This window comes from Colobus angolensis, unplaced genomic scaffold (genome assembly GCF_000951035.1).
Source record: "Colobus angolensis palliatus isolate OR3802 unplaced genomic scaffold, Cang.pa_1.0 Scaffold46, whole genome shotgun sequence".
In the NCBI taxonomy this organism is placed as follows: domain Eukaryota; kingdom Metazoa; phylum Chordata; class Mammalia; order Primates; family Cercopithecidae; genus Colobus; species Colobus angolensis.
In genome coordinates, this window is record NW_012118043.1 from 13043879 (window position 1) to 13060240 (window position 16362).

A 16362-nucleotide genomic window follows, 5' to 3' on the forward strand; every position below is an offset into this window, starting at 1 on the left:
TGGAGCCAGACCCTGTCTCAAAAAAAAAAAAAAATTAGACGGGCTTAGTGTCGCACGCCTGTAGTCCCAGCTACTCAGAGGCTGAGGTGGGAGAATCATCTGAGTCCCAGAAGTCAAGGCTGCAATGAGCGGAGATCTCGCCACTGTACTCCAGCCTGGGCACTGGAGCCAGACCCTGTCTCAAAAAAAAAAAAAAAAAAAAAAAGGTTTGAGCTATTTCTTGAATGGAAGGGAAATAATTTATACTCTCAGAAAGAAAAGTTAAAAAGCAGAAAACCTCTCCTATTCACCATGTAAAACACACTGTTAAAAATACTAAATGTATTAAAAATAAATATTAGTAAAAAGAAGCTAACTAGCCCACTATGTCAAAGAAGGATCATCCTGTGAAAAAGTGTCTTTGATAAACTCTCATAAGAATTTGTTAACGAAGGAATGATAAACTGTAGACCACTGGCTTCTGTGCCTTCTGCTATTCTGGAATGAAACTAATTAAATAAAACCCTTAAATGTGATAAAGACTAAATATCAGCATCAGGCAAGGGCAAAAAAAAAAAAAAAAAGAGGAAAAATGATCAATATTTCTCAATTATGGGTTTCTAAGAGTCTTTCTGTTCTCCCAAGTAAGTCAAGTAAATTTGGTAACTCTCAAATTTACCAGCATCAGCTTCTTTTACAAAATAAACCATGAGATGACAGGAATACTGGGATGCTATACAATTTTCTACTAAGCTTAACAGAAGTGTAAATGAAATCATTTACCCTGACAAAGAGCAACGTTTTCCCGGAGTCACAAAGGCCAACAAGAAGAACAGCTCTCTGACTGCTCCTTCTGCTTCGGATTAACTTCCAGAAGACTGTGGAATAGACAGAGAAAAACAACAAATTACGCCTTGGCAATCAGTATATGTGCATGGCTGGGGTGGGGAAATTCACAGAAGTCTGTGATGAAACACCTCATTCACCTGGAACTGACTTTTATCATAATGGTTACTATTGCTGTTGTTAGGGGCCCACTGAGAGCCGGGCAGTGTCAACTGTCAACTTTTCTTTGCACTCCTTACTCTGACTGCGGACTCAAGTGTTATCTCACTACCTTGGTATCCCAGCGCTCGCACGCAAACACCGGAGGCTGAAAGTTGGTGTCAAGACCCTGAATCCTTGCAGTGAGAACAGCGGAAGGCGGGGAACAGCGCGCTCAAGCATAACAGGGAAGATGACGAAGAGCAATCCGCGCCCCAAAGACCAGGACATAACTCCGGGGGTCGCCCGGGATCTCCCTTAACGCCCCGCCGCTGCCGCTGCTTCAGGCGAGAGGGTGGGGTGTAGAATGGGTGGGTCTCACCCTCCTGATGCCCTCAAGGCGCCCTCTCAGCCCGGACCTCTGTCCGCCCCGAACCCGCCATAACCACCGGCCGCCTTTTACCTAGTGTCAGCAGCACCGCAAGAACCGCCACCACTACTGACAACAGCGTTGGATCTGTTTGCTGCAGCTCCTGCCGCAAGGAGTCTAGGTAGGGCTGGAAGGTGCCCCCAGCACCGCCGCCATCTGCCAGCCGGCGCAAGTCCGCGGAAGCCATGGATGAGACGCGTGGTCTCTGGTACCGCAAAAGCGACGTGGCCCTGCACTCTGCGCAGGCGCAGGGAGCAGAGCCTCACGCGAATGGTGGTTCCGAAGCCTTAGTCTCTCCCTCAGCCGCGGCGATCCCCAAGTGCCTGATGGGAGTTGTAGTTCTCTGGTACCTGGTCCTCCTCCAGAACGATAGGGACAGACAGGTTATTGGTCGAGGGACACACACACATCTTTTAAGATACGAGTCAGTCGTCGTCAAGTACGTTATGGCTGTTGAAAGAATGATGAAATCAATAAAATGAATGAATGGCTCCCGAAACTACCACTGAGGATTTCCCAACCGTCGCTAAGTGACGTGAGACTTGTGAAGAACTCAAGCATCCTACAAACATTTAATCTGAATTTAATGCGGCAAGGGATGTGCCAGATAGATGCACGGAGCGATGCGGGAGTACATAATGGGGCGCAGAGTCCATCATGAGTTCAGAGAAAAGCTTCTGGAAATTCGAACTGAGTCCTGAAGAATGAGTTAGCATCTGCGAGTGGTTAAAGGAAAAAGAGGTGCTGTGCAGAAGAAAATGAGTATAAGAAATGATGTGCATGGGAAAGCTAACTAATTCAGTCCCCCTACACTGTAAATCTAGGGCTGCAAACTCAAATGTCTGCATTAAAGGAAGCAACTAGGAAAATCAACGCCCAGGAGAGCTGGGGCTGTTGAAAACTGCAGAGGTTATTTCTGCTGAAAGTGGAGCCCACCCCATTCAGCCAGGTAGGTGTTGTGGGACCTGGTTGGCCAGTTCTTCCAGTTTTCAAGAGAAGCAATAAAGACAGATTTTTATAGGAAATTTTCCGCTTTGGAAATTTTGGTAGGTAATTGAAAGCATTCAAAAACTTGTGGCCCAAATAAAACACCTAAAGTGGCCAACCTCGAAGGTCCCAGTTCACAGTCTCTGTCATTAAACAGGTGTCATTGTTTTAAAATGTACACATGATTTAATTTAATTGTATGACTGAGTAGAGGCATGAAGATGTCAGTGTCACTGAAAGACTGAAAAAAGTTACTACAGTTCCACATTGCCATTGAAAAAGTTGTCAGAATCAAAATGGAGTCACTTTATTTATTTATTTATTTAAATCAGAAAAATGGAGCTGGTGAAAGGCCATGGAGGGAGGGTTCTCATGTACCAATGCCCGATGACAAAAACTGTCACAAAAGACTGCAAAAACCACAACCTTGCACAAAGGCCATCACAACCTTACATACAAAAAATATGTCTGAGGACAGCTACCCAGCAACTGCCTGTCCAGCCTACTACTGATGCCATCCTTGCTGTTTGATCCTTGTAGCCAAGGATAATTATCTCAAAACAGTTATGGAATCTGACTCATTTTTTCTTTAAAAATCTTTGTCTTCCTTTACACCTCCCTGAATGTGCACGTAGTTGAAATGGCATACGTATTCCCATTGCAATGCCTATTCGTGAATAAATATTATTTTCTTTTAGAGCCTCCCTCTCTGCTTGTTATTTAGCTTGATAACACTCAGGGCCACACAAAACCTCAATGTGCACAGGGACAAGGAAAAAGAGAGGAACGGGCATTGGACCTGGTGACTCACAGCTATTAATCCCAGCACTTTGGGAGGCCAAGGCAGGAGGATTACTTGAGGCCAAGAATTCAAGACCAGCCTGGGCAACATAGTGAGACCCTGTCTCTGCAAAAAAACCATTTTTTTAATTAAAAATTAATTAACCAGGCATGGTGGCATATGCCTACAGTCCCAGCTACTTGGGAGACTGAGGCAAGAGCGTTTGAGCTCAGGAATTCCAGGTTACCATGAGCTGTGATCACATGCCACTACACTCCAGCCTGGGCAACAGAGCTAGACCCTGCCTCCAAAAAAGAAAAAAAGAGAGGAACTGGGACTCTGCCTTGATTACTAATGTGTCAGCAAGTAGCTAGATAGAGACATTTTTGATTGGGGAAGAAGTGAAACACAGATGTTAAGGGTTGTGTTAGAAGCTTTGTAATATGATTTAGGCACACCCTCAAAAGCCAGGCCACAGGGGAAATGTAAACAATGTTGGCTGTTAGTTTGGCCTGGTGATGAATGGATGCCAAATCATCAATTATAAAATCTATAAAAATTGATTAGAGCAGTCATTTAAGTAGGAGTGACAGGAGATGAAGCTAGAAAGATTCGCAGGAATCAGACCAGAAGGGATTTTGTGTGCTATGTTGAGGATCTTAGAGTTTATCCAGAATGCAGTAAGAAGTGTCATTTGGGGTGACATAGATAATCGGCAGATCTATGGAGAACCAACACTTGAGAGAAAAAAAACAAAAAACAAAAAACTTCAGGCAGAGAGACCAGCTGAGAGCATTTAGGTAAAAGATGCAGTATTTAGGCAAAGGATGCTCAGAATTTAATACAGAGACAGAAATAGGTATGAAAATGAGGGCACAAATTTGAGAGATGTCTGAGAGTTAAAATACATAGGATGTGATTAGTTGGATATTGTGAATTAAGTAAAAGGAATGTTATCAAGGCTGCATCCTAGGTGGTGGGTGTGGGTGACTAGGAAGATGAGAAAGCCATTAAATGAATTAGGGACCTCAATGGGAGGGGGCTTGGGGCTGTGGATCCAATGTAAGAGTAGCCAGAATGAAAACTGTCTCTTTTCTATATGTTGCATTTCAGGTGCTTCTGGGAAATCTAAAAACTTACATCAAGCAAGTGGTGAGTAAACATAAAGTTCCACAAGTATACACTAGATTTTCATTTGGGAGTCAGGAATAAATAAGTGGTCATTAAAATCATGGAGAGCATGAAGAATGAGGAAAGGAACCCACAAAAAAGCCTAGGAAGGAAGAGTCAGTGGCACAGGAGTAAAACAGACATGTCCTATAAGTAGTCAGTAGCATCTTCTGTAGCAGAGAGACTCCTTTGACGAGGCTTTGACTGAGTCTGAGCTCAAGGGGATAAGCAAGAGATGGGGGAGTGTGGGGATGGAAGCAAGACTATGGTGTATGGGGAAGATAGTGGGGCATGAAGATAGTTTCTAATGTTAATGAGCACTTCCTGGTGCCAAGCATCATTCTAAACACTTTTAGTTTTGTTTTGTTTTTTTTTTTCAGGTAGAGTCTCACTCTGTTGCTGAGGCTGGAGTGCAGTGATGATATGGCTCATGCCTGGAACTCCTGGGCTCAAGCGATCCTCCTGCTTCAGCCTCTCAAATAGCTGGGACTACAGGCACGAACACCATGCCCAGGTAGTTTTTTTATTTTTATTTTTGTGGAGACACAGTCCCTCTCTGCTGCCCAGGCTGGTCTTGAGCTCCTGGGCTCAAGCCATCCTCCTGCTTCAGCTCCCAAAGTGGTGGGATTACAGGCATGAGCCACCACGCCCTGCCTAATGTATTAATTTGTTTAATTTTCACACTGACTCACTTTCTAACTTTACAGAGGGGAAACTGAAGCAGGATTGAGTAACCTCCCTAAGGATAAGGCTTGGGACTTCATCCCAGGCAATGGGCTTCTATCTACTTAACCGTATGCTTTAACATAGTAGGATTCATTTTCAAGGCATTTTTATTGATAAAGGTAGGCGATAGGAACTCCAGATCAAGGAAGGATGGTTAAGATGTGAGGCTTAAGTAAGTAAACCAACTACTTTATTTTAAATTACCAATTTCAAAACTATCAGAACTGGCAGCAGTCATGCCACATTCCATTTCTCTTATTTCTTATGGTCCTAACCCCTGCTCTGTATTCACCACCCAAAACACACATACACACACACACCCCTTATATAATATAACCACTGATTCCTCTTTAGAAAAATCACTGGATATTACCATTAGACCTCCTGACTGGGGACTAAAGATGCAGGGAAGAAGGAAGGGCCAGACACAGAGAGTTCCAACCATAACTGTCTTAACTCTCTGAGGATATTTGGTCAGAGCTATGTGAATGGAAGAGGGCTGCCATGGTGGTAAAGTTGGGAAAGGAAGAAAGAAGGTTTAAGAAAACAGACTTTTTTTCTTCAGTATGTTTCCTGGGCAGAAGAAATGTGCACAACTCCCACACTCAGAAGTTAGCACCCCCATTCTCAGGAATGAGCAGGAGGGGTGAGATTAGTTGCTTCCCTGTACTCACCCATCTTCATCAGGGGCTCTGTGGGCACCAATGCAAAGGAAAGACATGCGATACTGATTGCTGCCCACTGGTAAATTTTTAGTTCTTGATTCCACTAGCAGATGGAGAGTTACAATGAAACCAATATAGTCAGGGAATTTTTCCCTTCTCTTCCATAAACTAAAATGTCCCACTCACCAGATACCTTCTTCCTTCTGCTCTCCAAAGCTCCAATGTACAATGGAACATACCTCAGACCTAGGGATACCAATCATGAGATTCCCCTGCTATGGCTTTAAAAAAAATGTTTAGAGGATTTTTAAAAACAGAATTTAACACATGCTTATTACATTAAAAACTCAAGCAATAATGAAAGCCACAGATCACCTCCATTGTTCTACCTATAATACCTGATAAATATTATTTCAGACGTTCCTCTGTACATATGTACTAATAAGAAGGCTATATGGATAAGAGCAGTAAATACAAATGAACACATTATTTTTAAAGAGATTATAGTACGCACCTCTGTATTCCCCGTCCCTGAACAGTACCTGGCCCATGGGAGGCACTGGTCAACTGTTGAATGAATGATCCCAGGCCTACTGTGTCCACTGCCGTGCCCCAGGCTCCTGTCTGACACCCTCCTGGTTCACATCCCTGCCTTAGTGGGTTTGAGGATGTGTCACCCTAGCCTAACAAATTTAATTTCTAATTTTAGCTTCTTTGAAAGTGGGATCTGCTGGTAAGAATAATTACATTTGAAGGCCAGGCATGGTGGCTCATGCCTGTAATCCCAGCACTTTGGGAGGCTGAGGTGGGCAGATTACAAGGTCAGGAGATCAAGACCATCCTGGCTAACATGGTGAAACCCCGTCTCTACTAAAAATACAAAAAATTAACCAGGCATGGTGGTGGGCACCTGTAGTCCCAGCTACTTGGGAGGCTGAGGCAGGAGAATGGCATGAACTCGGGAGGCGGAGCTTGCAGTGAGCTGAGATCACGCCACTGCACTCCAGCCTGGTCAACAGAGTGAGACTCTGTCTGGAAAAAAAAAAAAAAAAAAGAAGAAGAATTACATTTGAATAGAGGCACCATTTAGGATTTTCTCTAACATCATTCAATATTCTCAGTCGGATACAAGTAGGATCAGTTGCCCATATCCATCAATCACACTTTGTCCACAGACATCTGGCCAGACAGCTTGGGCAGCTCCCTCCTGTCTCTTAAAGGACGGAAGGGGAGAAAGGTGAGTCTACTGGAAACACAAGAGGTCCTGACGAAGAGCTTCACTTCAGAGCTGACTTGCTCACTTGATTGCACCATATCTAAGCTTATTCAGCTCTCTGATACTGTGGACAGTCCCACAGCATACACTGTACAATGTAATCATCCATTCTTCAGGTGTAGGCATAGAGAGGATCTGGCTCTATACCAAAACTGCTGGCTCTTAGCAGGCACCCACTTTGCACTTATTTAAATGCCTTGATCTGGGAAGGAAACACCTGGAGGTCCTGGGCGGTTCCTATCTGCTGATGGAGCAGCACAGTGTGAACAAATGATGCCTTATCCTTTTGAGACCAAGGAGGGGGATTTAAGGCCAGGCCAGATTACAGCCCTGAGCCTCAGTCACAGGCAGCCTGGTACTACAGAGGAACAGTGCCAGACTTCTAGGTTCTTTCCTGGGGGAAGAAGGAAAATGGTGTCAGCCACAGCTGCCCTGGCTTTACTCAAAGCATGCTGTCATTACTGCTCACTGGCATGTGGAAGTGCACATGCTGGCGTTACAGTGATGTAGACAAGAAGAGCCACCATGGTGTTCTATAAGGGAACAGTCCACTCACTTCTGTTCATCCTTCCCAGCCTTTTCCACCCACTGGCACTTTTTCCTTCACATTCAAGTATAACTTTTTGTCTGTTAAACACAGAAGGGGCCTCTTCTACTTTAAATCCTTCCTGATATTAACAGAATCTAGCTGGGGCCTTTGTAGAATTATCTGGGCATACTTTCCTTAGACCTTAAAATACACAATTGCATAATACTAGGAACTACACAATTCAGATTATTTTACTATTTAACTTCTCCCTGAGAGCCACTTGAAAAAAGTAATTGAGGTAATAGTTCATTTTGAGAAGCTGAATGGTATATAAAAATGCAAAATTAAAATGATTATTTTGTTCTCTGTCCTTCCAAGGCCACTGCTTATATGTAACTGTCCTTTCACACACACGCAAGCATATATATTCATGTTTTTTATTCAAATATATGATTATATACTATACATCTGATTATGAAACTTGTTTTACTGAACCACCTTTCCCCAGCAGTTCATATAGCTCTACTGCACTCTCTGTAAATGCTGCGGGGTATCCCAGTGTTGAGATACGTCCTAAATTACTCCGGTCCTCTAATGATGGAAATTTAGGATTTCATATTTTTTTTACCTTATTATAAACACTCTGTGAGAGTACTTCCGTGGGATATATTCGTAGAAGTACAATCGAGAATAAAGGACATATGCATTTGAAGGATAATAGATTTGGCGAAACGTCCCTCTAGGGAAAGATTTCTCCAATCTAGAGTCAAATCAAAAGTAGTAACAGTAACCGTTTTCTCTGTTCCTTTCCCACCTCTGCGTGTTAGCAGCTTTTTAACTTTAGCTGATCTAAAAAAAATGCATGTTCTCATGTATTCTATTTCTTTAATTATGAGTGAGTCGCTTCATATTTTAGATGTGTTTTGGTTCTATGTATGTTATCTAGTAACTGTTTCTAGTATTTTTTGCCTATTATCACAATGTTCATCTCTTTTTTAAGGTTTTTAAAATATCCTTTATTTTTTAAAAGCTAACATGTGCATTTTAGGAAACTGGGAAACACATGAAGCAAAGAGCAAAGTCATCCACATTCACAGGCAGTTTACAGTTTGACTTGTCCTTCTAGGTCCTGTGTGTGTATAGACACAACATCCAGATTGATGGGATTGAGATCATGCAATTTTATGTGTCATGCTTTTTTACACATAATGAATATTTACCAATTCAAAATCCTAAAGCTATATGAGTATTTTGATAGTCAAGAAAACACTACACCAACTCAATCTGTTAAGAAAAAATATAATCCTGCCTTTCTTGAGACAAAAATTTTATAAAAGACAAAAATGGCATCACACCTCCAGATAAAAGCATTGGCAGAGTTCCAATTAAAATACTGCATTCCCTTAATGTTCAATTTAAAATGAAACATAAAGCAACAGAATACACTAAGTATGTTTCTAAGAGAATTCATTAGCAGATCTATACCATTAAAATATTAGCAAGAAGGTATATTTTCATTGAATTACTTAATGTATTCCTATGGTACAGCCAAAAGAGATGTACATACACATCAGTGGCTATCATCAAAATGTAAATGTATATCTGCATATATCTCTCCCCCCTTTATACTTCCTTTTGCCCCTCTGCTGCCAACCTAATGAACAAGTCCTGATATATACTGCTCAGTGGTGGTTTAACAATTCCATGTCCAACATGCATCTTTTCTATCGATTATAACAAAAATATATTTACAAATTGGCTAATTCACTAGCTCTATTTTTAATCATACATTGTCACCTCAGGACATTCATAAAGGTTAGGTGTTCCAAAAAATAAACTCTGTCCACAATAAACGTGGGCACTTTACTAAAATGCTAACAGACCTATGGCTGTCATCTCAAACTATCTTCTGGATATGGAGATACTAGCAAAAAGCCCTTCCCTTCACCCTTCCTCTTCTCCCTCTTCTCCCATGCCAGTGACTAAGTACAGGACTATGTCTAGCTCCAAGAGGTGGATTAACAAAGGTTACTCCCAGAAGACAGGTCTTCCTAAAAACTAACAAAAGGACATTTATAAAGGGATATTTTACTACCTCTACTTTTAAACTACCTTGAGCATTAAGACTTGTTTATTTTTTTTTTATTTTTATTTTTTTGAGACGGAGTCTCGCTCTGTCGCCCAGGCTGGAGTGCAGTGGCCGGATCTCAGCTCACTGCAAGCTCCGCCTCCCAGGTTAACGCCATTCTCCTGCCTCAGCCTCCCGAGTAGCTGGGACTACAGGCGCCCGCCACCTCGCCCGGCTAATTTTTTGTATTTTTTAGTAGAGACGGGGTTTCACCGTGTTAGCCAGGATGGTCTCGATCTCCTGACCTCGTGATCCACCCATCTCGGCCTCCCAAAGTGCTGGGATTACAGGCTTGAGCCACCGCGCCCGGCCAAGACTTGTTTATTCTTTAAAACACATTATTAACTAAAATTCACACATAGAACAATGGCTAGACCATCTGAACTAATCTAACTCAAGGGCCCAGAACCCTTCTCCCTGCATACTTCCTCCTCCTCCTGCCTGCCGCCACCCAATGAACAGTCAGCATCAAGTTTAAAAATTCCATTCTCAAATGCAACCAGTCCTAGGAAATAACAACCACCACAAAAATGCATAAAGGGTGTTACTTTAGCTCTCTATTTTTAATCTATATTGTGCAATTTTAAACATCTAGAAAGACTAGGTGTTTTAAACAGGACTTGAGTTTTCCACTTTATACACAGTAGCATTGAATAAATGGTGCACATACAAAGCACAGGCTATAATTTGAATGTGTCTTCTAAATAGGAACATGGCCTAGAACCCTTCCCCTTCCTACCTCTATCAACCCAGTGGACAGGTATAAACATCTCTAATACTTAGAGGGAATTTTAACAAGTCTACTTTTGAAGTGTTTTTAAGAACAATCTTTCCTATGAATTTTAACATAAAGTGTACTCAATGTATTTACTAACTCTAGTTTTGTTCTATGCTGGCAACCTCTTTAACATCCAGAAAGACTAGATATTATACATTAGGACACCATCCAATGTTATGCGATTGGGATCATACAGTATGTATCACACTTTTTCACACATCATGAATATTTACCAATTCAAAATCTGGAAGCTATGTAAATGTTTGTTTATATACACAGCAAAGTAAAAGGAAATGCAGATATAAGGGACAATAGTCAATTGTGTCATACTGTAAACACACTGGTATAAAGCCCTTTGCACTTTCTTCTGCTCCTTCCTCCATGAATTAGCATAAATATAAAGCGAAGTGGTTTGATCAATTTCCAAAAGACAGTATTTCATATGAATCAAAAGGGTAACTACAAAATGTGTTATTTACTACCTCTACTTTTAACATACTTTGTGCACTTCTAAACATCTAGAAGACTAGATGTTTCAAATAAGGACTTAATTTTGTCCACTATATGCACAGTAGTGTTACCACTGGAGGGTGTCCAGGTTTTTGGCTTCTTGAACAAATAATTGGACAAAATGCACAAAGCAAGGAAAGAATGAAGCAACAAAAGCAAAGATTTATTGAAAATGAAAGTACACTCCACAGGGTGGCAGTGGGCCTGAGCATAGGGGCTCAATAGCCCAGTTACAGAATTTTCTTGGGTTTAAATACCCTCTAAAGGTTTCCATTGGTTACTCAGGGTATGCCCTATGTAAACAGAGAAGGCATTTCCCATGATAGCTGAAGTGTTTCCATTTTTAGTTCTAGGAAGTCAGCATGCATCTGCTGTATATTCCCTGCCTCCAGACCCTATTCTTCTGCCTCATTTCCTCCAGAGATGTGATCCCCATAAATCTTTATGGGAGGTGGAGGGGCCGATGGTCTTTCTCCTGTAACTGCTGCATGCTGGCTTGAGGTGTAGTCCCTACCTATTGAGGATCACAGAACTCCTACCCTGCTCTGTCTAGTAAGGCAGGGTAGCTCCCTGATGGCCAGGGGTGGTGGAACTGGCTGGAACTTTTGTTGTATGATCATCTGAAGCTTTATGGTCTTTTGGCAAGAGGAAATGAATCTGGTTAAAAGATTTAATGGGAACTTCAGAGGGTGGATACATATGCTATCAGGAATGTTTGTTATAGAGATTTGTAGGAGAAAAACAAAACCTGGCCTGTGGTCTGTTCTAGGATCTATGTGTTTGCTTAAGGTCTTAGCATAGGTGACTCCATTTTGGTTTGGTTTAGTCTGTTGGGGCCTAGCGCATGAGCTCAGTCCAAAAAAAATGGCCTCCATAATTTTGTTTAAAAAAATTATCCTTTTTTGGTCAGGTTCTCACTTAACTGAGAGTGTGACCAAAACTTAGGGCCTTACTTAGCACCACTCTCAGTTACCAACATTTTGGGGTTTTGGTCTCAGCACATCATTCATAGATTAATTACAGTGTCCTCATGGTCGCACATTTCTTTCAGTTCTTGTCATTCCAGTTTAAGAGAGACCATTTGACATTCTAGAGATGGCTGTATGCAAACATTTAAAACCTTCCAGAGAATATAGCACACCAGGGAGACTATTATTATGACTATCAGGAGGATAATACCAAAGTTGCGAGTACACTCCTTATCCAGGGTCCCCATAAACCAAACCTCCTAAACTCAAATAGATGAAAGAATGAGCTAGATAAAGAGTCTACTCACTTAACTAAGCAGTCTCTTCATTAATTCGCTACAACTGAATCTCGGTAATACCTGATGTTTTCTCCATAGGCCTTGAGTGCCGGCAGCTGCACAGATACTCTTCTGTTTAGCCAATTCTATTATTTAGCATAACTTTCTTAAGAGAATTTAGTCTATTATGTAGCCATAACCTTTATAGTAAACTGCTATAGAGTCTATTATGAGGGATACATTTCTAATCATTGTGTCTTTTATTCCAAATCATGGAAAAGGGACCTAAAGCTGGCTGCAAAATTCTTCACAAATAAAAGTATACCCCATGAGTGTACGCAACAGATCCCTTTTCCACTTCTATTTTTCATAGAGGCATAAGCAAGGAAAAAATATTCAAAGATAAGAGTCTCATGATAATAGAGAAGTCTTGATTTATGATCTTGGGAAAAGCTGTTCACATCAAGGATGCCATCTTCTTCTTTGAGAGAATCTTCCCTGGTTAGCCTTACCTTAAGGGTTCCAATAGGTGTACAGTTCCAAGAGTGTGGAGACACTCTTCTCAGTTGTGAGATCATGAACCCAAAGTTCACGGTCCAGAAGTTTTGCTGTAGTGTGGATGGCAAGGACAGTCTTTATCTGATGTTCTCAGAAGATCCAATCTTAGGGTTCTAGGTTGTGAAGGAGTTGATTGTCCTTAGTGAACCATAAAAAGCTGTCTTTACCTTGTGAAAATACATGGTGGCATAATAACTTAGTGTTATAACATCAGCCCTCTTGCATGGGAAAGCTTTTATACAACCAGAAAACATGCACTGAAAATAACAATTGAATGAAATCCCTCTATAAAATGTTTAAATGGCCCATCAGGTGACCAGATGTACCTGAAGCTTTTATTGTTTTCCCAGGAATATGGAACCAAATATTTGTTATAAACTATTTTAGTAATTTATAAGTCACCACATCAATATATTCAATTTGGATCATTTTATCTTTTCCATGACAAGTCATGTAATGCAGAAATTTTACTAACAAAAGCTTTAAGGACTGAGGAAGGAAAAGGTGGCCATCCTGGTTCTCCATGAGTTCATGCTTAATTAACATTAGACTTATATCCTCTTGAATACCATTTGTTTCCCCAAATTAGGTGCATAACACTGATAACTGATGGGTTATCATAGGTATTTTGATTTAGATGATGAAATGTATTCAAATTGTATATCTAAACAGTTTCAGTATCAGCTAATTTAGCATGAAAATCTGGCAAAGTCTTTTCTTGGTATTTAATTAATTTTTGTTCTAGTTGGATTAGCAGTTTTATAACCCAGTCAGTCTTTTCATTAAAGTTCCAGCAATTCTTACCCAGTTCAAATGACATGATTCTAAACTTATTAGAAACCTGTATTCAAGAGTGCTTTTTAGGGTCCCTTCCAATCTTTCATGAATCTCCTAAAAGATACCATATTCTAGGACTTTGCATGCTTGTGAAGTTTTCAGAAACTGCATCAGTATTAAGCAATTAACTGTGGAAATGACTTTAAATAGTTATAGTTAAAAACATAATTGACAAGGAAATTTGGTTATTTCTGTGGTCTACAATAACAATAATCATAATTATGATTGATAGCATATACTCAGACATATTAGAATTTTAGAAATCTCATACAATTTTGGAACATATATTAATATTATTCACTAAAATATAACCTGAACAAGATTAATTTTTTTTTATTTTTGACAATGCTTCCCATGTAACTAAACATGCCAAATAATTCTGTTTACCTCTCTTTTGGACGCTTCAGGGGCCCTCTGCAGCATCTCAAAGTTAGAGGTTAGAAAAGACAATTTTGAAGGTAAAATTTGATTTTAGGAAGCCTATTAAATATGTTAAAAGATTTAAAACACTCGATATTATGAAATAGAATACCAGGTTACCATAGTCATTCATTTAGCAAAATGATGACTCAAAAATGTGTTAAAAGGCAAAAACCTTTACTTGTTGATAGAGGGAAGACTTATTCTCCAAACAATCTGTCTCTTGTCTTTCCCTTCCTTTTTTTTTGGTGTGTGTGGGGGGGTAGTTTATTCAAAAGGCAAACAAAAATCTTTCATTATCTTTTAATATTGCATGACAATCTTGTTCAAGAGAGAAAGTCAAATTTCACCTTTGCATTAGTGTACTATTAATGTCAACCCCAATTTTTAAGAAAACCTTGTAGACATATCTTTCCAATCTTAATCGGTTTGACCATAAGGTGAGATTCTCACAAACCTTATATAACCCTTTAGAAATTTTTGTTAAAGAGCAGATCAGTGCTTTAAGAAAACCCTGTTTGTACTTTTATTTTGATGTTCAATTTATCGAAAAACCAGAAAATACCCCTTTAAATTTAGTCAATATGTTCACACACATAATTTTTTACAATATTAATTTTTATAAATCTTCCACAACTAATTCAAACTTTTAGCTTTGTCTGAACTTAAACCAATCCTTTAATCCTTTAGGCAAAAAAACAAAATCTACATTCCCATGCCTTGTTATAATCTTTCACTGAAAATGCATTCACTTTTCTTACATACCCTGCATGTAAAACTGTTGCTTCAGTAGTCTCACTTACGTGTTACGATGTTAACTCTTAGTGAGTTTTACTTTGGTGAAAACCTTAGTAAATTCAGGATTTTAATTATATATTAGGTGTGGAGTCTAGGACCCAGACAGAAGTACACATAAGGTCTGACTCTTTCCAGCATCTACCTAGCTGTAAAGCAGGCAAGTTGTACAGTTAAGAGTCATAGTGGCATTTTATGAAGCATTTAGGAGTCTTAATCACCGTTAAGTTGTATATTTCTTGCATACATTCTCTTTTGTAAATTATTTCATGACTTACACAGACCACCTATGACATGCTTGGACTTTCTAACTTGTCCTAAACATCCCTCTTTTTTAACAACCACTTATTTTACTTTAGGACAAGAATTTACGATATAAAATCCTTTCTTATATAAAATCTCCTTTCTTTATAACTTTCTTTGCATAGCTAGGGGGCGTAGCTAATTCTATTTGTCCCCAGGCCTTATCTAGAATCTAATGCTCCAAAATAAATTGAGCAATTTTTAAAAGTCAAAGAAGCAGCTTATGACCTTAAAGCATTTCACAAACCAAATATCTGACCTGCATAATTTAGACTAAATATTTGCATTTTGAAGATATTTGTATTTTACCAATAATCTTTAAGATTGTCTTTATTTCCCAAAGATTACTTAAGTCACATGAAGTAAATAAAAGGCATTACATTTTTTACTTTTCTGACAAAATATTTGATATAAGCTCTTATTATTAAACCAATTAATTGATGCTCTTTTATAGTACACACACAGCACATATAAATACACAGACAGAAGATAAAGGGCTCATTCCCTAAGCCAGGAATTGAACCCTAAACCCAGGCTGCCATTGTGAAAAGAGAAAGCATGGCCACATGGTTACAAGGTCAAGCTCACAAAGACATGACTTATCAGTCTGCTGGGATGTCTTGAACAGCAGGCCTATGGGGTCCTAAGTACACATTTTATTCTAAGGTACCCCTCTTTATGACAGAACAATACAGAAAGACACAAAGCACACCAGATTCACTACAGTTTAAGATCAGCCTCAGAATTCTTTTTTTGTATTAATCAAAACTTTACAGAGGAGATAAACAGTGACTTTTACCATTCATTTAACCAGTTTGCACAGAGAGACAGAGACCAGAGTCTGGCTGGTAAGAAATTCTTACCCTTTTGCCAGTATGCCATGTTTCTGGGTTCTGTCTCCCAACGTGGCCCTAGGAACCCTGCTTGACTATATGCAAACAAACACATTGTCATGAAGTAAGAATATTCACAGTTTATGAATTTTGGAGAAAATGGGCAGAGAGAGAAATATGACACAAATTCTGTTTATGAAAATATACTCAACACATTTAAAGTATCAGGAAGCCTAAAATCCAACAAGTTAGTTAAAGGTTAAAAAGCTAGTGTACTCCATCAATTCCTTGCAGCCTGACAAAGGTAGCCTAGGAATTCCAGATAAATGGAACAAATGATGACTTGCTAGAAATGCACAGGGAACAAAATAACTATTCACAGAACCAAATAAAAGCCTTCCACTAGAAATTTTAAAATATATATATA

At 39.7% G+C, this 16362-nt stretch overlaps 1 protein-coding gene across 1 annotated transcript in view; it reads right to left on the reverse strand.

Moving 5' to 3' along the window:
- The window catches only part of SRPRB (signal recognition particle receptor, B subunit), a 36503-nt gene that overhangs the window by 14176 nt on the left and 5965 nt on the right, over nucleotides 1-16362 (reverse strand). Inside the window, exons 2-3 of the mRNA XM_011958226.1 lie at nucleotides 1427-1752; nucleotides 763-857 (exon numbers count right to left, since the gene is read on the reverse strand). Coding sequence (XP_011813616.1) covers nucleotides 763-857; nucleotides 1427-1580 — 249 coding nt within the window. The 5' untranslated portion in view covers nucleotides 1581-1752. The remainder of the gene's footprint in view (nucleotides 1-762; nucleotides 858-1426; nucleotides 1753-16362) is intronic.